This window comes from Bombyx mandarina, chromosome 11, assembly GCF_030267445.1.
Source record: "Bombyx mandarina strain Sakado chromosome 11, ASM3026744v2".
NCBI lineage: Eukaryota > Metazoa > Arthropoda > Insecta > Lepidoptera > Bombycidae > Bombyx > Bombyx mandarina.
Genome location: NC_143218.1, coordinates 14,487,130 through 14,509,367, shown reverse-complemented (window position 1 = coordinate 14,509,367; position 22,238 = coordinate 14,487,130). Strand labels below are relative to the sequence as shown.

Below are 22,238 nucleotides of genomic sequence, written 5' to 3'. Positions count from 1 at the left end.
GCTTATCATAAAAAATTAAGAAAATGAGTTTTAGACTTTGAACGACTTATAATTACGGTAGGCAGCGGCTTGGCCCTGCCCCTGGCATTGCTGAAGTCCACGGGCGACGGTAACCACTTACCATCAGGTGGGCCGTATACTTAAATATATTTTTTCGTTAATTTAAATAAATAAAACATTGTATAATGATATAGGATGTAACACGTGTTCTGGTTAACGACTTTAAAACTGCTACTACACAGTTAATAAGGCGTTATAGGATAAAACGTCCGGTGCATTCGTTTGAAGGGTGGGGCAGCCGTTGTACTATACTGAGACCTTAGAACTCATATCTCAAGGTGGGTGGCGGCATTTATGTTGTGGATGTCTGTGGGCTCCGGTATCCAATTAACGCCAAGTGGACTATGACCTCGTCCCCCCATCAATGCAATAAAAAAAACCTTGGTGCCATTGAAATTATAGGTTTAGGTGCAATATCGCAATAGTGTCACACCAAGATAAGTAACAACTACCTATTACTGATAAAAACTTAGGTTCTATTTTACAATTTACGGATACCCGAAAATATTATTTGTCAAAACAGTATTTAAAATTGTTATTTTCATTTTAAGATTATGCCCAAAATCAAATTAAAGTTAATTGAATTTAATTTTTACAAACTAGGAATATCACCATGCTATTAGCGCTCAGTGAGATAAAAAAAAAAAAACAAAAAACTTTGACGAGGTCGCATCGGATCACGCTTCCGCGACACTCAATACTTTGTTTCTAGCCATTCTACACGTGCTATGCACATCCTAAGGGTTCGAATATTTTCGATAGGTCGGATGCTTTCAAAACGTGTAAATATTGAAACGTCGACATATTTATAAATGATTTTATGGTTTATTGAACGACTCCAGTGCCGTCTAGTCGTCGGTGATAATGAAAACGATGAACGAAAATGTATTCAAAACATCGGAAATAATGTAGTAACAAAAAAAAAACGTTAGATTAAACCGTAAAATTACTTTCAATCATGTCCGCGACTCGCGAAATTACTATATTTATATTGAGTTCATCATCATCATCATCAGCCCACATTCGTCCACTGCTGGACATAGGCCTTTCCCAATCTACACCACTGAGCCCGGTCTGCGGCTCTCCTCATCCACTTCTTGCCGGTCACCGTGCGGAGGTCATCGCACCATCTAGCCAGGGGGCGTCCCACGTTACGTCTTCCGCTGCGCGGTCTCCACTCGTGAACCCGTCTGCTCCAGCGATCGTCAGTCCTACGGCATATACGGCCAGCCCACTGCCACTTCAGCTTGCTATATTGAGTTAAGTTATTTAAATAGAATGTGTATTTATGGTAGCAATTTCTAAAAGTGACAAAGATCTTATTGAAAATTATGTAAAAAATCCAATTTTCTTAAATCCGATTGTAGTAAATGTTTTTGTTTTCGTCGACCTTTGAATTTTTTGTGATTAAGTGGACCTATTTTGCGAAGAAAAAAATAGATTCTAAATTCATTTTGTTTGAGCTCATCACTCAGAAACTAATTGTGGAAGTTATCGAGTATCGCGGTGGGTTCCGACCGAGATTGAAGACGAATTGCTGCAAATAGGATATACGTAGGGATGTCAACTGACAGTAATTGATTTAGGCTCATTATTTTCGAGGCAACAATAATTGTAAATAGACATGCTTTAACAAAAATCAACTTCAAATAGAAAAAAAAAGATATTCCAAAACAAAATAATATACACTAAAAACAATAATCATCGAAATCTGTTGGCGCGATATTGAGTTATTCATCTATTTGTCGCGCACGTACTTAATGCAAATTTATGACTTAATATATATGGTTTTCACATGGATACCATTACTGGACTAAATTGGGTCACACGGGAAGCGCCAGCTTTCTAATAAAGAAAGAATCATCAAAATCGATTCATCCAATCAAAAGTTATGAGGTACAAATATATTTAAAAAAAAACAGTCGAATTGAGGACCTCCTCCTTTTTTGAAGTCGGTTAATAACGTAAAGAGCAACTAATAGTATAAAATATAATAACTTACATAATTGACTGACAGTATTTTAATACTTTTACACAATATCCATTGTTTATATAAAGAGAATGTGGTCCAATGAAAACGGTGTTGGAAAACAACAACGTAAAACAAAAATAAATTGTAGAGTCTATAAAAATATAAATGAAGTCTTAAAGTATCAAATATTTTAAATAGGTAAGTATGTACTATTTTTACGGAACTATTTCTCTTCTGAATGTTTTGTCCTCAATAACTTATATAAATAACGTTACGCTCCTCTAAATAGCACATTGTATCATTTCACTTACTTTTATTTTTTTTCACGTAGCCTATAATTAAAATTACTTTTATTTAACTCCGAATATATAATTTTAAGAACGATTTAATCTAATAAAATTATTACGTGCGCATGAAATGCCAACCCTACTTTGTCCAGGTGGATGATATCAAAGCATTGAGTTTAACCACTCCGACGAAAAGTGATTCGTTTTAAGCGCCATCCAGTGTGACTTACGACCGCGCCTACTGTTTTCTTAACAAATATTATTCTTTGTTCCATTTACGTGAACGAAATCCGAACAAAACAATGTTTTTCAATCGACATGAATCTCTAAACTCTATCTATCAACGTGCAGACGACTTACAATAACGTTCTTTTCGGTGAAGCCAAAAGATATCACAAAAATGCAACCGTCCATCATTAGATACGATACATACATTATTTCAATAAAATAAAAATTATCCAATAAGATTTCTGTAGCATAAATTTATTTGTCGGAGACGGTCATTTGTTTAGTTTAGTAGCTAAACGAAACGTAGCACGATTCCCGAGAAATGGAAGTACGATTGCGGTATCGGAGCAGCAGTCGTCTGTGATAACTATGATGCTCTGCACAACCCAAAAGCGAATCACTTGCAGAGTGCCTCGGGGATTTGGTAAATGTTAATTTTTACAGAAGTGCCAGGCCGTCTCAAAAGCCTCCGCGATATGAGGGCCCACAGCGAGAGCGTCGCCCTTGCTCCCCACGGATTTAGCCCACCTGTAAGTAAAGTATTACAAAAGATCGCAAGTTAAGCAACCGTGACATAAACCATACTGTCGATCACTGATCAGCTGGCGATCCTCAAGATTTTTCAAGAGTTGCGTATTCGCTCGATCACCTTGTAAACAAGGAAGCTATCACTGTAGACATGGTATACTTCAAGAGGTCCGACCGGTCACCCTTCTTGGTTATAGGATGGACATGAGCGGTCTTTCACGAATATGGAATACGTATAGCACTAACGGAGTGTTATTCGAGAGGATTTACAAACGCCTTAGCGCAGATGTCAGCTCAGGGGCGCTTGTCTTCAAAACCATTATGAGGATATAATCTGACTCTTTCGACTTATGAACGTTCAAGACCAGTAGCTTCCGCCTGTATCTTCACATAGAAGAAAGCAGTTCGCATAGGTGATGATTAATAATCGACAGAATTCCGTTTCTCACCGTCCAAAGAGTGGACAATAGCCGTTGCATCGATTTAACCCTTAATTACAATAATACTTTTAATAAAATAATGGCAAATTGGGTAAGCACTAAATTTTAATGTCTATTAAAGAGAAGCCAGCGTAAATCACAGAGCTCCAGCAAATGGTGAAAGTAATTCTGGATCCTGAGGAGAGGATGGAATTAAAAAAATGTGAATGTACGCTTACGCTACGTGATTACGTTATGATTTTGCCAGAAAATTTATAGCGGCTTCTGCCATTTTATTTCCTATGGTCATTCTAAGAAGATATGAACGGCAAGAGACGGAGCTTATGCTGTCTAATTATAGGTATGCCCATCAGCAGTGGAAAGGTTTTAATAATGACTCGCCCCAAGCTGGTTCTCTCCCGTAAAAGAAACAAAGCATTACGGCGATGAACTTGCGAATGAATATAAATATATACATGTCTAGTCGAGAGCTAAATCTAGTTTTGAGCATTTCTCAATTTTTTTTACTATAACCGCAATGTTGATGTCCCATACTTTGGTCTTTGATTATTTTTTTACTACGATAGTCTAAATATATTACTTAATTATCAGAGAAAATATCAAAACAATAAAAAAAAACACACTAACTACAATAAATAATTAATAATCTAAAAACCAAAATTTTCGTACTATGGAAAATAAGCTATGGAAATTAAGTTTTGAACTTATTTATTTCATTACATTCTGAAAAACTGAATATAATATGTTATAGTCTTAAACACTACTTAGAGTATTTGAATACATGTTTTATTAAGTATATAGTGAAATACGTCGTAAGTTAATCAGTTTTCGGAAATTAATATTGTCCCATAAAAAAATCCAAAATGGAATTCCGATTTTGTTACCAATTTTTGTGTCGAAAGATTTTTTAAACTAGTAATTTAGTTAGTGTTTTTTTCTTTTGGCAACACTATTGACGACATTTCACATCGCCATTTTGTTGTGATGTCATTTCGGTGTCGACAACAGCCGCGGCTTAACGCTGTGCCCTGCACTGCGGCGAATTCGATCCGGATTTTGTTACCCTGTATGAAGGTAAGTTCAAGATACATAATGTTCTTGTTAAAATTGATAAATAGTTAATTATATGGACTACAATTTGATGTAAAATACTATTTAACTAGTGAGTTTTAAAGAATATGTAATTTTATTGAAACTCTGTACCCGTCCTTTTGTTACTTCTGTTTTTGTTACTTTCACGTGGTAACGTATAATCAGAACAAGGAGTAACAAAAAAAGAGTTTTAAAAGCTAAGCACACATCTCACTTATTTGTCATACTAGTATATAATGAAGACTCAACTGATTAATTAGAAGGTATAAGTTTTTATTTGTTTCCTCAATGAAAGTTTTGATTTTGGAATAATATTCGCAATAATTTTTTTATTTTTGTTTTGATTTTTACTTATTTTGTTTTCATTTTATGATAGTGTCAATGTCACCCCCGATCACCCACTTTGGTCAACCTATACCCTGGGCAGGAAGGTCAAATACCTGGGAGTCACCCTGGATTCATCCATGACATTCCGCCCGCATATTAAAACAGTCCGCGATCGTGCCGCGTTTATTCTCGGCAGACTTTACCCCATCATATGTAAACGGAGTAAAATGTCCCTTCGGAACAAGGTAAAACTTTACAAAACTTACATAAGGCCCGTCATGGCTTACGCGAGTGTGGTGTTCGCTCACACGGCTCGCACACACATAGACACCCTCCAATCCCTTCAATCCCGCTTTTGCAGGTTAGCCGTCAGGGCTCCGTGGTTCGTGAGGAACGTTAACCTACAAGACGACCTGGGCCTCGAATCGATATGCAAACACATGAAGTCAGCGTCGGAACGTTACTTCGATAAGGCTGTGCGTCATGATAATGGTCTTATCGTTGCCGCCGCTGACTACTCCCCGAATCCTGATCACGCAGGAGCAAGTCACCGTCTTCGCCCTAGACACGTCCTTACGGATCCATCAGATCCAATAACTCTTGCATTAGATACCTTCAGCTCTAACACTAGGAGCAGGTTGAGGAACCCCGGTAGTCGTACTCCTCGAACTCGACAAAGAGGTCGACGTGCAACCTAACCCATGCATCAGCTCGCTGAGTTTCTCGCCGGATCTTCTTAGCGATCCGCTCCGGATCCGGATCCGGCAGTAGATTCATTCCCGAAGCAGTTGCTCTTGAGTTGTTAGGTCTCCTTCGGAGGTGCGCGGGCAGGTGTTAGCAAATCCCACCCCTTCTGGCTGAGCCTTTACTCGCCCACCTGTCGTGGTGAAACTGGAAAGGCCTCCGGGCCACCAGTAAATCTTCAATCACAACAAAAAAAAAAGAGTGTGTATACGAAGCTTTACATTTCCAATTTTGTTACCAAAGCTTCTTGTTTTGTTACTGTCCCAAAATTATGCTGATAATTATGATAAATATTTCTTTTTCTTTAAATTGAAACGCTATAATCAATCATTTAAAACAACTTCATGATAAATATTATTATTATAAATAGGAAATATAGCATCCTTCTTTTTCTATCTTATAAGAAAACTAACCATTTTGATTAGAAAGTGTTCAAAGGGTAACAAAAAATACTCAGTACTGCTAAAGCAATTTCATTTATTATATTTTTCGCATTTTTAATTTTTCAAGATGTTGTTTAGTCTATGATCTAATAGAAAAACATAAATTTATAATACAGTCTGCGTGTTTCTTTACGGTTTTCACTCATTTCCAAGTAACAAAATAAGAACTTTTATTTCGTCCTTAACTAATATTTTACAGGTTTTTTGTATAAAAACTCTATTAAAACAAAAAACCAATCGGAAATTCAGAATCTGTCTAGATTTAGCTTGCTGTATTTAACATAATATGTTCTAAATATATATAATAAATTTTATGAAGATTTTTAAAATTACGGTCAAATTTTTTTACAAAATATGCTCTTTTACATTAACAGAGTACTACATTGAAATAAGATGTAGTAGTACTGTCAACACTATTAAATGTCAACTGTCAGTTGTCACATTGAAGTTATTTTCAATTTTGTAATTTCATAAATACAAATAGGTATGTATGTATGTACTTTATTATGTACAAGTAGTAAATAAAAATTGATATTTAATGTTGCCTTGATTTGTCGAGCGAGACAATTTGCAGAATCTTATTTCATTCTAACTTCTAAATAGAAAATGAATCGCATTTAGAATAGGAATTTAGAACTATTACATTCAATCAAATTCGATTGTACCTAACATGCTTGAAGCCTCACCTTATTAAATGTCAGTGAAAACAAAGTAAGGACAATGTTACCGGGTATTGGGGTTTTTGGAACAGGAGCGATTGCTAAAGTTCTGGTGCCTTTCTTGAAAGAGAAAGGATTTTCTGTTGAAGCAATATGGGGTATAACTTTGCAAGAAGCAGAGATAGCCGCAAAAGAACTTAAAATTCCTTTCTTCACAAACAAAATTGACGACGTCCTTCTCAAGAAGAATGTTAGTTTAGTTTTCATAGTTTGTGCCCCAAATCTTCATGCTCAGATATCTGTCAAAGCACTTGGTATAGGAAAACATGTTGTTTGTGATAAACCAGCGGGACTGTGCCAAGCTGAAGCATTGAAGATGGTTCGTGCAGCACAGTATTATCCAACGCTCATTTCTATTGTTAATCATTCACTGAGATTTTTACCAGCATTCACTCATATGAGAAAGTGTATTCAAGAGGGATATCTTGGAGACCCTGAAGAATTAACACTTATAGATGTAAGAGTACAAATGGGACCTTTAATAGGAGACTCTTATAACTGGTTATGTGATGATACAATGGGCGGCGGTACCTTAACTTTAGTGGGAAGCCATGTTATAGATTTGGTATCGTTTCTTACTAAACAGAAAGTAGTAAAAGTACATGGTGTATTGAGGACTTTTGTTGAAGAGACTTCAAAAATAAATGGTATAAGGAAGATCACAGCTCCAGATTTTTGTACATTCCAATTACAAATGGACAAAGGCTTGTTAGTGACTGCGACACTGAATAATCATTTACCAGGACCATGTTTTAATCAAGAGATTTATGTTTGTAGCAAAAAGGGATATTTAGTGGTGAGAGGTGGAGATCTCCATGGAAAACTGCATAAAACCTACTCTAATAAACATTTTCCAGATGAGGAAACTAAGAGGCACGACAAAGAAGATGTTATATATGTAGATATAGAAGATTTAAGCTGTGCCTCAAGTGTGGTTCCTAAGCCTTACATTAAAGGTCTTTGTAAAATGATAAGTGCTCTCAAAGAGGCATTTTTGCCCGTCAAAGAAGAAATGGACTGGATAAAAGAACCTGTTAAAGCGGCAGCAACTTTTGAAGATGGACAAAGAGTCCAAGCAACTATGGAGGCTTTGCGACAATCAAATGAAGATGGCTGTTGGACATCTGTTAAATTATTGACTGAGCCACCTGATCCAAATCCAGCTCTATCTGCAGCAGTACGACGTACGGCCATATCATTACAATAGTGACAAATTTACTAATATGCCATTATTATGTACCTTTGTATTATAAGATAGCTTATTTGCATATAATTAATATATAAGTAAGGATCTGCATTTGACATTGATATTACATTTCAGTATTAACATGTTTATTTAAGACATTCCTTACATATGCCATAGTATTTTATGTTAGTAAATAACAGATTGTTCACATGTTTCTCATGTATAAATTTGCTTTCAACTTGCCATTTTGAATCACAAATAATGTAAAACTAATATAACCCCACCAATGCCAGTACTATCAGTATTTTTATTATCAAATCATCTAGATCTTTCACATACATGGAGCACAATAAAAAGTATTTCACTAAAAAATATAAAAATACACTTGGTTAGCTTTAAAAATTTGCTTTCACGATCACAGTCTGGTATTTTTTCTGTGTTCTTAACTTAATACTAATTTTAATTAAGATATTTCAAATTTATTTTACTCTTTCCAAATAATATGAAATGTATTTGCAAGTTTAATATCCATACATATTATTTTATTAGAATAACTGAGTCAGTACTGAAGTCAATTAAATTTTTTGTTATAATCAAAGTGCCCGACATAGAAGAGGTAGCACAGAGATGTTTTAAGAAAATGTCATGTACAAGGCGCTCACATTTGACAGCTTATTAAAAAATATATTAATCTTAGTAAGAAGGATCATTGTGCCAGCCAGCTTAAGTCTCATTCATGAAATAATTAACTGCATCTTAGAAGTGATAAAAATGTGATGTGGGTTATAACTTTATTATCTTTATGTACAAATACCACTGCAATGTTAAAATCATTGATTAAATAATGACAAAATTTTATTTTTTATCTTGCTTTATTATGAGGTGTAACAAAATCTTGAGCCTATTTTATGGTACCTACTGTATTTTCTGTAAATTGGATTGTTTGAAGATTTTATATCTCAATCTTGTGAGAACAGCATACATCTTTGTATCCAGCACATTTAAAGCATTGCATACTACTGTTAGTAAGGTATATTGTGACCTCAAATCAATATAATTCCACCATCCAGCTGTTTTCTGCTGTATAGCCATTCTGTAGAGGTAACCAGAGGTTTGAAGGGTTAGACAGCTAGTATACAAGATAATTAATTCCAGCCTTCCAATCTCATCTCTCAAGTTGAGTCTCAGAATTAACATTGTGATGAACTTAAGATGACATCTGTATTGCCAGGAGCTAAATAAATAAAATAATAAATATAAATAAATTGCTGTCAGCATTGTCACTGCTAACAAGAGCATGAGCAACTATATCTGCGCACTTAATGGCAGTCTGTGCTTATGTGGTCTTCCACAATAGCAAAGATTAAAAATTATATCAGTGTGCTATTACTAAATACTATAATAAGTGTTATCTCAATTAATTTTAATTTTTGGTAGCTACTTGAATGGGAATTGAAATCATCCTATAGCATTTTTGCTCTCAAATTAATGATAATCATATTGAGGCTGACTTCAATAGTTTTGCCGTATTACAATTATAGTATGGTGGGATAAAAAAAAATTTTTCCTTAACATACCAACTCGTTTATAAAATGCATGCTCCTTTTGAGGTTAGGTTAGTTTACATGATGATGTAACATTTTACTATATTAGTGGAGAAATTTTGAATAAAACGACAGATTTATAACAATAATTATTATTATAATAAGAAATGCAAGTATTGCAACTGAGATAGGATCAATACCTCACAAAAAATACACGACCATATCAACGTTTCATTTGCGCACGCTACAACTAAACTAACAGAATTAGAATCACATGTTAAAGCTACCATCATTCAGTTTTCAATTTTCGCCAGTATGTCAGACTCTCTGAAGAGATGATATTCTTTCTCATCATTTTCAAGGCTTACTTTAGTACCGCCGTATTCTGGAAGAAGAACTTTATCACCCACACTAACTTGTACGGGGATGAAGTCTCCATTTTCTTTTCGGGCTCCAGGACCGACCGCTACTACTTCTCCGTGTAAAACCTTGGATTGAGCCTTCTCTGGGATGACAATGCCTCCGGCAGTTTTGGTTATAGCTTCAGCTCTTTTGATCAGGACACGGTCCAGAAGAGGAACCAATCGTTTTACTGCATTGGCCATTTCGATTTTTAATTAACAGAATTCAAAAGCGAAGAATATGAGCACGATGAACGCTGTTCAAAATTAGCGGAATCTAGAATATTCGAGTCAAACAGTCCTATCGGTTGCCGGGTTATCTCAATGATTGTCAAACCAGAAACTGCGATCACAGAATATATCCACTTTTAGATATTATGTATTATCTGTGTTTGTAAAACCGTAGACCGCTTAGACCATAGATAATACACTGATTGAGATCACTAAAAAGCGCTTGTACATACTCCTAATTTATGTGTAGGTATTATATCTATGTGTATTCTGTAAAGTGTGAACCATGATTATAGTTCAACAGTCTAAATAGTATAGCAATATTTGTCTTCACTGCTTAGTCTTTCTAGTATGGAGGTTAGAGGTCAGAAGAATCATCTCATATAGGAGAAAAGTTGAAAAAGTGTCCAGCTATTCACTTTAAATAACAGCTCAAAAGCCTCTCACAATAACGCTTGTGTAGACAAGATTTTATTTTTTATTTTTATTTTTTTATTGCTTAGATTGGTGGACGAGCTCACAGCCCACCTGGTGTTAAGTGGTTACTGGAGCCCACAGACATCTACAACGTAGACGCGCCACCCACCTTGAGATACAAGTTCTAAGGTCTCAGTATAGTTACAACGGCTGCTCCACCCTTCAAACCGAAACGCATTACTGCTTCACGGCAGAAATAGGCAGGGTGGTGGTACCTACCCGCGCGGACTCACAAGTGGTCCTACCACCAGTAAAAGCAGAGTAAAAAGAGTATGATGGTACGAATGTAGCATTTTTTTAGATGAACTGAAGTATGCCGAGTTAAAAAAAAAAATTCGACTAAAGTAGTTAATTGTTGAAAATTTCAACAACTTACATCGTGCAAAATAATAAAGTAAATAAAACCAAATACAATTGTTACAAGAAAACGTGTGCCTAGAGTGATTTTATTTCGTAAACTGTGAATGGTATGGTTATTGACTTATTAACATTTCATTAAACTTACTTTAGTAATATTTGGCGCTTCCCTTAAAATTTACCCTGATACTAATGTGGCACCACCCTAATTTAATACATTTCAACGGACACTTTTCATTTACATATACAGTTGATTTTCCTTATCTTTACCCTCCATACTTTCTAGATAGGTCAAAGGTTAGTGCAAATAAAATATAAGATCACCCAACATTAAATATGATTAATATTAAAGTACACAAGCCATAAGTACATGTGCGCGAATTCGTATACTGTTGTTGTACCATACAAAAGGAATGAATTTCCTACGAGGTATTTAATGGACTAAATCCACTATCTGTACTGTTGAATATTTCTTGATAAGTCACTAACCGAAGCCAAAGCACAAAGCACCGTATTTATACTTCCAAGTCGAAGAGTTCAACATGACACTTAGCCTACAGCATCAATCCACTGCGTTTCTCGCCGATGCTTCTCAACAAGTCGCGATTTCGAGGCAGTTGCTAGTAAGTCCCTACGAGGGTTCTAACTTAGTCGTTGACTTCGGTCACCAGTCTGGTGAAGCTGGAAACCCTTTTGAATCACCAGTAACTCTCACTCCTCTTTAAAAATATTGGTGGTCAAATCGTGCAGGCAAGTATAAACTTTACACGTGTCCGCAAATGAATTCCGTGATGAAGGGATAAAACATCGTGTCATAAAAATCAAACTAGCAAAATGATTTGCGCAATTACTGGCAGTAGATAGTATTTTTATGTGGTACAGATAAGTATTGCCCTGTCTAGTTCTGCCACAAAGCAATCATGTGTTCCGAATTTAAAGGATATTCGTTATGGCAATTGAAATTAATATTATATGTTTCATAGAGGGCTACCAACCGGAAACCAGGTTAGTTTCAGTTTTTTTAGTTTTAAAAAACATTTATTTTTTGTATTAACTCTTAATCCCTTATTATACCGATTATTTTAAATGTTTGTGAATAAAACCCAATTATTTCATTTATATACACAATTTCATATTATTTTAGAAAAAATCAACGTGAATAATCTTAGTTACATAATCTGGGAGCTTTGATAATATAATCCTTTTTTGGTAAGAATTATATAATTTCGTAACCATATGTAAGTAAAATAAACGGTTAAGTGGAATGTATTTAATTCCCATTTTAATACAACTAAATTTTTTGCCCTCAAATATTTATAAATTAGGACACTTAGAGAGACTTAAAAGTTGAACAGCCAACGGCCGTAAATAATTTAAAAAGTGTTAAGCAGTCATTGTTATGTGTTAACTGATCTGATTTCTTTAAACTAAAATTTATTTTGTGCTTAATATATTATTTTATTTAGTATATTGATAGAAAATCAATTTAAATAAGATTCATTGATAGTTTTTCATTTAGTATCAAATAAAACGAAAACTCTGCCATCTGTTGTTGAAAAGTAAAATCATAACAATAATCTATTGCTCTACAGATGGCGATATCAAACTATTACTTAATTCATGGAGTGTAAAGTTTTAAATTTTTAAGATAATTTTTTTTCCTACCCAACAGCGTTTAAGCTGCTATGATTCGATCATGTCGAAATTAACAAAATAATAAGTACATACCTACATACAATACATCGTTTGTAACGTTTTTTTTCAATATTTTAGTTTATTTTTAAGGTTCTTGGCATCGGATAGGTCGACGTCCGCTGCTGGACATAGGCCTCCCCCAAGCCTCGCCACAAAGACTGGTCCTGCGCTGACTGTATCCAGCGGATCCCCGCGACCCTCGATAGATCGTCGGTCCATCTTGTGAGAGGCCTGTCTTCCGGTACGCGGTCGTTACTCAGGAACTTTCTGGCCCCAACGGCCATCCGTTCTACGAGCAATGTGTCCTGCCCACTGCCACTTCAACGTCGCAATCCAGAGGGCTAGGCATCTACATCAACGGCGAGTATATAACTCACCTTCGGTTCGCCGACGATATTTTGATTATGGCCGAGACCCTGGAGGACCTCAGTACAATGCTTAAAGACCTCAGTAGGGCTTCTATCCGAATGGGTCTGAATATGAACATGGACAGCAATATATCGTATGTTAATTCCAAAAAAGCATGTTATACAAATTGATATACCCACTATTATAAATAATTAAATTGACTATTAGGAAGTGATTCTGGAAGACTATACTCTACCTACCTTTTTCAGCAATGGATAAAATTATTTATTTACTTATGTGATATTTGATTATTTCTTCATGGTTTGGTTGATTCTACTATAATAAAGGATTTATTAATTTAATAAAGACGAAGTTCTTTTTAATAAGAATAAAAAAAACGAAACTATCTGATTGAAATTTATTTCATAAGAATTGTACTGAATACAACGAAAATCAAACTCGAGATTGATATTATGTAATAACCTTATTTTTGATACTTCTCATATATCTCTTCAAAGACAGCCATTCTCGTCGGTGAGTAATGATTTTTCAATGTTAATTCTCTATCAATAGTTAAATACTTTTGTTCCTTTAAATCGAAGAGTGGCCATACAATAGGTGTCAGTTCAGTTTCGGTAGGTGTTGGATTTCTGAAAAGGTAACAAAAATTGTAATCGGCTTAACACGCTTCTCGTTCTGGAAGGATTTATAATGTTAGCTTAATATGAGCCATTATTTAATTAATGGAAACAACAACCTTTTTACATTGCGGCTCATAGAAATCTAAATAACGATTTAAAACTATGAAATATTTATTTAATTAATTGAACATTTGGGATTAAACTACCCGCCTTCGAATTAGATTTTCTCATTTTTATTTAGGTACGACTAGAGTGCGACATTCGTGGACACTCTAAAATGAACTGCCTTCTACGTCATTTCTGGAGTTCTACGACATGCCATCTTTCGAACGAAGCTTAAAGTCTTCTTTCCATTGTTGGGGAATACAAAAAACACAAACACAAAACACTGTTACAATTTCACATAAAATGTATAAGAAAGTAACTACATTTTACTTTATTAAGTATGGTACTTACTGCGTTTTGGCAAAATCGGTCCACATCTTTGTTAATCTCTTACTGATTAAGAAGTCCTCGTCATTGACCTTTTCGTTAATCAAACTTGGCATATATATGATATAAGCCGTATCGTCACCGTGTGCAGCTCCTTGTAGCTTTAAATCAAACAGTATTTTTAAGAAATTCATATTTCCGTAATAAGCGAAATTATAAAGATACAATTGTACACCATTTTGGAGCATTAACTTAGAGCTTGTCAAAATTCCACTGGTAAAGTCATAATCGCTGAAAAAATCGATGGCGCTATCATCACCTGAATATAGATCACGCAATTTTTCGTTTAGGTTTTTTGCGTCTGTTTCGTTCAGGGGATAGGCCCAGAAGTCAAGGAAGTTCTTCTTCTGCCGAATTTCTACCAGATCCGATGGTTTTTCGCCGGCAGTTAAGTAGCCTTCGAATTCACAAAATCCTCTGATCACCGGTACCTTGTTAAATTTTCCTTCTTTTAATATCTGATAAGGATATTCAGTTAGAAAAGCTTCTCCATTGCCGAAGTCCTTTTCAATGGATGGTACAAAACCAAATTTTGTTCCCTTGAAATTCGAGGATTTTGAATATTTTAATACCACGTCACTCAGTTCTTCGAATGATTTACCAAATATAAAATTGTAAATGGCCCTGTGGTCTCCTTTAGTTCCATTATATCCAAGGTCGTTTGCCATTTTAAATCCAAGTTCTTTGATGTCATATTCAATGGCCCAGTGATTGAGACTGGATCCAGATTGTAATATTGCCTGTTGAAATAATCCTCTAGACGAAGGTGACAATTGTAAATATTCAACTGACGCAGATCCGGCGCTTATTCCAAATATTGTTACGCTGTCTTTATTACCACAAAATTGTTGAATGTTTTCTTGGACCCACTTAAGAGCCATCACTTGATCCTTCAGTCCCATGTTACCAGCAGCTTCCGGTATATCTAAAGATAAAAATCCGAAAGCCCCTAGTCTATAGTTTATAAATACAACAACAACATCATGTTCAATAAGAAAGTCTGGTCCATTTTCTGTCTTAATTATCCCATTTCCCAAGACAAAACCTCCTCCGTGTATGGACACCATGGTTGGAAGAAGTTTATCACAAGATGGCAGTTTTGGTGTAAAAACATTGAGATACAGACAATCTTCACTACCTCTTGAAGCGTTGAGGAAAATATCGAATTGAAAACAAACATTATTCTGATTTACTGAAGTAGCATCTCTCTCGTGTTCCCAAGACTCTGGTGGTTGTGGACTCTGAAATGTATTCGAATTAATTTCATTCATATGAGCTCATTAAATGCATACATACAAATGCGTAAACTTAATTTAATAAAAAAATTGTAGGGTTTTATTTAGTTAGTTAATTTTAAGGTTTTTGTTTTGGTACCCCAACGAATTTAATTTGACGAGGATTGGGAACATAAGAATCCACAGTAATAACCGAAAATTAATTTCGATGTATGTAATATTTTAGAATATATTCCGTTTTATTATTATATTTATCATAAAATAATATGTCTCATGTCGTTAGTCCAAAATATCGTTCTATCCAAGCGATCTTGTCGTCAATTAGCAACATGAATGCTTGAAACATCATTTAAAAATTTCAATTGTATTTTTTATGGACTATCCCCTCTTCCAGGCTGGAGAGCATGACTGCGTCATGGCAGACATGGGCAGTACGTTAGAACCTATTTACGTGCTTACGAGAACCTCTGCTATCAATCTACAATTGCTACGCTCATTTGCTTTTGTTGCATGTATTGTTGTGATGGCATCGAATTTTTTTGTTGTATTCTAATAAGTCTTATTTATTTATGGAACCTTTTAAATAAGAAACAAAATATATTAAAAGAAACCGGACAATGCATAAATTTAAAAATTTTAAAAACATAAAGAAAAGAAAATGAATAAAACAGTCATAACGAGCAAGGACTATTCACGTTGCCAAAATGCTGTTAAATTAATCTTATATTACAATGCTGCAATTGTCTAATTACATAGTATGTTAATGGCTAAATTGATATTTTTTTTTGAAATCCAAACCTGTTGGGATTTTTTTCAAATCTTTACCTGTTTCAATAACCATTTGCATTTTGTTCGTTCAATGTCATTCGTACTTAAAATTTTAAAAGAGAAAGGGAATTTATTATGTTTCTGTATACGTACCTAGATACTTTTAAATAGAGACATATACACACATACATTAAACAGTCAAACAGAGAGTAAACAAGCTTATTCATCGCACGAATGGTTACCCAATATGGGAATCAAACCTAAAACCCTTAGCCAACAGTCAGAGATGCTTACTACTGCACCACCGAGTCAGTTAATTCTAAAATTATACAGGGATGTTGCCATATCTCCGCCTCTCTCATCTTCAAACGTCACTAGCCTTCGAATACCGATGACCTGGTCAAAGTGGTTGGGACTGGATGAGAAAGGCAAGAGATCGAAGAGAATGGGGTGCATTCGAAGAGACCTATACTCAGCATTGGGTGGACACGGGTTGAAGAAGAGAGCCTTTGAATAGCATTCTCATTCAGATCGCTTAGTATACCTAACAACTTTCATCATATACATATGGTGGAAGATTGAATTCAAGCTTGCAGGGGTAGGTGCCACTACTCTGTCTATTTCTGTCGCGAAGCAATCATCCATTGCGTATAACTTGCTTATACTATAGACAGAATGCGCTGAGTTTCTCGCCGGATCTTCTGTGGGTCGTGATTTCGAAACGCTGCTCTTGCTAGGGCTAGTTTTAACAAGGGCTATCAGCAGTTAGGTAGGAATAAAATTTAGAAGTGTCGGAGCAGGTTTTATCCTATATGATTTGGATTTATATTTCTGTCTAACGGCGACATTGTTCTATCTATGGGTTCCCGTAATCACTTAATACCTGATAGGCCGTGAGTTCATCTATATAATACAAAAATATGCGCACTATTTCAATTTAAGCTGGCTTATTTTAAGATATAAAAGTAACTACTTGTTTAATGTTTGTTATACTCATAATCTCTACTATGAGACTACGGTTTTTGAGTGTTACATATTTTAAAATTTTCGTTATTTTGATGGTGATTTTACTGAACGCCAATATTTAGCGTCAAGTGTCCAAATACTTATCATTACAGCAAGCTGAAATTTCCAATGCATGCTAGAACTTCGCTTTTGGAAATTGTTGCAATGTCATCTATTAAGTATTATGTATGTAATACATTTCTTGATTAAGACGAAAATGATGATATTATGAGCTCATCTTTAATTATAAATTGAGAACGCTGTGGATGAGAACGAGTGAGAACGTTTGTGTTATCAGCGTACTTTCTATTGATAAAAGCTTCATATCTGTGACCTTTGGAAAAATTGTATATATTGAAAACAAAATTTTTGGGACTCACCTTGAACCTAAATTCGCCAATGGGGGCTTTTGCATATGGTATTTGTAAGAACTCATAGTATTCATAGCCCGAATAAGTTTTGGTCTTACTCCCGACTAGAGTGCCTTGTTTCACAGTCACTCTGGGTGACTCTCCGAAAACAGAGAGCACTTGCACACATACAATGATCACGAATAACATTGCCTTGTCCGATAAAGGCGGCAACACAACTGATTCGATGAACTTAATTCAGTTACACACAACAAAGCATTTATATGTACTGGTATTTATATGGTATCTATATGGTAATTACGCGCTGTCACTGCCGGCTACTGAACTGCCTTTTTTTTGCGAATAAGTATTCCTTGTTAATATGTTAAATATTGAAAGAGTTAACTATCGCATGCAAGTTTTTATATAGTAACGTGTTATGAAACGTGATTATTGTCCTTTGAATGACGGCAATAATTAAAAAGACAGAGCCAAAACTTCTCACTTCGTGACGAATGATGTGGGCAAGATTTTATTTTGTTTATTGCTTATTTGTTTGAACTAGCTTACGGCCTACTTCTGTTGAGCTGTTACCCGAGCTCATAGACACCATTAGGGGAATACTGCCCGTCACCTTGAGTCATGAGATTTAAATCTCAATTGTATTGTAATAGCTGTAACATATTTCAAACAACGCATTACTGCTTGCCAATAGAAATAAACAGGGCGGTGGTACGTACATATGCGAGCTCACAAGTCGCCCTACCTAGAAATATACATAAATAAGTAGGCATTATTTTTTATTTTAGATTACGAGATGAAGCATTGAAAATGTGTTCTAGCCATTTGATCAGCACAGACATATGAAAATAAAATTAAACTGTCGTCACTATCTAGCTAGTCCAACTAATAGCTTAAATTTTGGTTCGGATCCGGAGTGCTCAACACGCAGTCCGGTTCACTGCACTTAACTCATTGAACTCAATGATTGAACTTATTATCTCCGTTGAATTTATATCACTGCAATAATGTAGTGAGGTGGAATCCACAAAGCCGTGGATTCATTTCATAAAGAGGAGTATCTCATTGCTGAGCGATATCTTACAGGCACACTTAGAGTGGAAAGTATTTATATATTTGAAATTCATTGTTGTGACATACAGTCTTCAAGAATTTGGCTCTGCTCACAATATTTATTCTTAATATTACGCAATACTCTTGTACGACAGAAATATAATCGTAACATAACAATATCTTCTTCAATTCAAACCAATAACAAAATTAATATCAAAACAGGAATTTTATTTTATACTAGCGGCCCGCTCCGGCTCCGCTCGGGTCTTTAACAAGAATTTCAACAATATTTGACGTTGTTTTATTTTTTAAATAAAATAACACTTATTGCGGCATAACTATAATAGTTAGACATGCATATGTCTAAGTATTATAGTTAATGTCGCGACACTTTTTGTAAATAATAATGTATTCAACAAAGTCGTAGTACATTATTTTATTCTATCATCAATAGTTTTCGCAGGGCACGCGATGTAAAGAATATTTTAGGTAATTTTTTTACACCTTAGGTTACATTATTGGAGTTTTAGTAAGGATCTCTAATTTTTTTTAAAAAGGTTATAGTTTATTTCACTCGGGAATAGTGTAGCTTCCAAACAGTGAAAGAATTTTGCAAATCGGTTCAGTAGTTTCGGAGTCTATTCAATACAAACAAAAAAAAAACAAATCTTTCCTCTTTATAATATTAGTATAGATTAAGTTCGTAATTACTTCTGGGCTATGAAATAAAATATAAAGATATTGATATTTTGAATTTTTTTTTTTGAAATAGACGGAATATCGCGAAAATGAAAATATTAACTTTGATGTGCGTTATAATGGGTATCGAAATGAAAATGTCCGAAAAAGTTTAAAAATGCACTGTTGACAGAAAAGTGAAACTTCGCTTGGTGAATCTAGTATGACCCCTTGAAGTCACTAGAATAGGTAGGAAAAAAGTGGAAGATTGCACTGGTGTATACTGGCAAGCTATAAGGCTAGAAATGTACTAGGTAAGGTAGATCCTGAAAAGGCACGTATTGATTGTGTGAATAAAAGAAGAAAATATTGTTAGATTTACATTAAATTTGTGTAAAAAACCAATTAATTGGTAACGTAGAAATTTCATAACAACACAAGCTTCGTTTCGAATGTGCTTTTACTAGCAAATTTCTCAATTGTGAACTACAAATATAGAGGTAAGAAGGATACGTAAGTGTAATTGCTCAAGTGCGCATTGAGTGGGCGCTGCGACCGTCTATGGAATGCGCGCCGGCGCCGGCCAGTCTCGGACACACCTGCGCGACGAACAATTCCACACAGTCACGCCGTGCCACCTACACACTCACAGCCATAGCCCTATCATAGCCCCATCTAAAATAAAGAACTCATTTAAGCATACATACAGGCGAGACGAAATTCCATATCTGAAATTTTAGACACAATATGTAATTCATAAATTTTAATCACACAGACAAGTACAACGATAAATAGAACATAATGAAATGTTAGATATTTTAATTCATAATTTTTATCACATACAAAAGTGCAACAATACATACACATCAAAATGGAAAGTGCCTCTTCATGCGAATTCTTCAAGTTATTGAAGTTTCATAGCCATTGTCGTAAATTAGGCAACGTTACAAATATATGGCGAATATGTTTTCTTAGTTTTTCGTGGAAGCCTGCACTTAGGAAAAAGCGATCGTTTTTTACTTTTTCACATAAAACCACTGGAAATTCTCAACTACAGGCGAGCATAATTTACATGTCTCATTTGAAGCTACTAACTATAGCCATTATCGGGATTTCTGTTATACTCGTTGTAACTACTCACGTCCTTACGGATCCATCAGATCCAATAACTCTTGCATTAGATACCTTCAGCTCTAACACTAGGAGCAGGCTGAGGAACCCCCGTCGAACTCGACAAAGAGGTCGACGTGCAAGAGGTCCGGTAGTAGATTCATTCGCGAACCAATTGCTCTTGAGTTGTTAGGTCTCCTTCGGAGGCGCTCGGGCAGTTGTTAGCAAATCCCACCCCTCCTGGCTGAGGCTTTGCTCGCCCACCTGTCCTGGTGAAGCTGGAAAGGCCTCCGGGCCACCAGTAATCTTTCAATCATAAAAAAAAGTAACTACTCTTGAAGCAACAACGCGCTCGCGCTGTAAGCTCTTGTCAGTCACGTCACTGAGGTCACACGAAAGGAGCTGCGAGTTTATTGCGATTTATGGCTGGTCTCCCGATCCATAACCCAGCGGCCACATGAAAGGTTTTCAAATACGTAGGTAATCAACAACATTGTTGTATCAGTATCATTACTCATTTGATTCAAGTCGTTCAATTCTAAAGCTCTCTATGGTTTAGTGGATCCGTCGAGTTATCGCTTTTATTTTTCAACGGTCTGAAAATTATTGCAAATCGGACAGAAGTTCCGATTTGCAAACGTTAATATTTCGTCTTTAAATAAACGGTATTATTGAAATTAGAGTTTGTACCTAGTGTATAAAGGCTCAAAACTAAAATTAAGACAGTATCAAAATTTTTTCCATTCTTCGTTCCTAGATTAAAGATATATCTATTACACAAACATTAATGTACACACAATGAATGCTCTACAGACAAAACTCAAATTCATTGAATCAAAACTTTGAAAACTTTTTATGTTCGCTGTCTGGAAAATCGTAAGAGATCGTGATCGCTTCGCCGTTCACATGGTTAGCTCTTAGCTCTACCCTTATTACGCAAAATACTCACGTGTGCGAATGAATGTATGTACGTTAACCATGATTTACAATTGGACTTTTCTGCGCGAATCGTAAGTAAAATTCGTGTTTCAATTAAAGTATAACCACACAATCACTGAATACGCAAGTGTCAGTACGCAGTGAATAGAATCCGCAGTGTTTTATTAATTCCTGTGTGCAAAGCGTGCGGTCCTCTTTTTCTTTAATTTTTTTTATTCCGTAGGTGGGGGGACGAGCTCACAGCCCACCTGTTATTAAGTGGTTGCCGGAGCCCATAGACATCTACAACGCATATGCCGCCACCCACCTTGAGAAATGAGTTCTAAGGTCTCAGTATAGTTACAACCGCTGCCCCTCCCTTCAAACCGAAACGCATTACTGCTTCACGGCAGAAATAGGCAGGGTGGTGGTACCTACCCGTGCGGACTCACAAGAGGTCCTACCACCAGTATAAACAACCTCATTTTAAGTGGTTATAAATCCGGCAATAAGCCAAATGGGAACGGGGGTGACTAAAAATCAGCGCTGTTCGATGTATCCACTTTGAACAGCATCAGCTGAGCCACTTTCTTTTGTTTTATTTTTATTTACCTGTAATAATATAAATCTGTGTGAAAAGCATTAAATGTTTTATTCTTAATACGCTTTTATTAGCTTCAGACGTATGTATGTTTGTAACGGAATCTTTGAACATGATTTTGACCCCCTTCAAAACGTGGGATTAACCCGAAATTTGGTATACTTATTAAGGACCGATGACACAAAGCGTGTAAAAAAGCGTGGGGTGCTTTTCAGGATATTATCAAAATAGCCCTTCTACTCATATCTGTTCATAAAATATTTATAACTACTGATACCATGCACCCC

General features: G+C 35.5%; 3 protein-coding genes across 3 annotated transcripts; 1 reads left to right on the top strand and 2 right to left on the bottom strand.

Moving 5' to 3' along the window:
• The first annotated feature begins 6,144 nt into the window (after nucleotides 1-6,144).
• On the top strand, nucleotides 6,145-8,884 carry LOC114247506 (glucose-fructose oxidoreductase domain-containing protein 1). Its single transcript, XM_028180490.2, has one exon. It carries the CDS (start codon nucleotides 6,842-6,844, stop codon nucleotides 8,045-8,047), a length of 1,206 nt encoding a protein of 401 aa, XP_028036291.1. The 5' UTR covers nucleotides 6,145-6,841; the 3' UTR covers nucleotides 8,048-8,884.
• An 822-nt stretch (nucleotides 8,885-9,706) lies between these two features.
• On the bottom strand, nucleotides 9,707-10,175 carry LOC114247507 (10 kDa heat shock protein, mitochondrial). The gene has a single exon (XM_028180491.2). It carries the CDS (start codon nucleotides 10,173-10,175, stop codon nucleotides 9,864-9,866), a length of 312 nt encoding a protein of 103 aa, XP_028036292.1. The 3' UTR covers nucleotides 9,707-9,863.
• A 3,308-nt stretch (nucleotides 10,176-13,483) lies between these two features.
• ae13 (alpha-esterase 13) lies at nucleotides 13,484-17,936 on the bottom strand. The gene is made up of 3 exons (XM_028180534.2): nucleotides 17,601-17,936; nucleotides 14,177-15,453; nucleotides 13,484-13,729 (listed from the first exon to the last, which is right to left on the bottom strand). The coding sequence occupies exons 1-3, from the start codon at nucleotides 17,778-17,780 to the stop codon at nucleotides 13,564-13,566; spliced, it is 1,623 nt and encodes a 540-aa protein (XP_028036335.2). The 5' UTR covers nucleotides 17,781-17,936; the 3' UTR covers nucleotides 13,484-13,563.
• Between the last annotated feature and the right edge of the window lie 4,302 nt (nucleotides 17,937-22,238).

What these genes read in the sequence shown, in the direction of transcription:
- LOC114247506 (XM_028180490.2), top strand. Translation starts at nt 6,842, where the DNA reads ATGTTACCGGGTATTGGGGTTTTTGGAACAGGAGCGATTGCTAAAGTT.
- LOC114247507 (XM_028180491.2), bottom strand. Translation starts at nt 10,175, where the DNA reads ATGGCCAATGCAGTAAAACGATTGGTTCCTCTTCTGGACCGTGTCCTG.
- ae13 (XM_028180534.2), bottom strand. Translation starts at nt 17,780, where the DNA reads ATGTTATTCGTGATCATTGTATGTGTGCAAGTGCTCTCTGTTTTCGGA. An exon ending in TTGGCGAATTTAGGTTCAAG is followed by an intron (nt 15,454 to 17,600) that starts GTGAGTCCCAAA and finishes AATACATTTCAG; the next exon opens with AGTCCACAACCACCAGAGTC. An exon ending in ACCGATTTTGCCAAAACGCA is followed by an intron (nt 13,730 to 14,176) that starts GTAAGTACCATA and finishes TTACCTTTTCAG; the next exon opens with AAATCCAACACCTACCGAAA.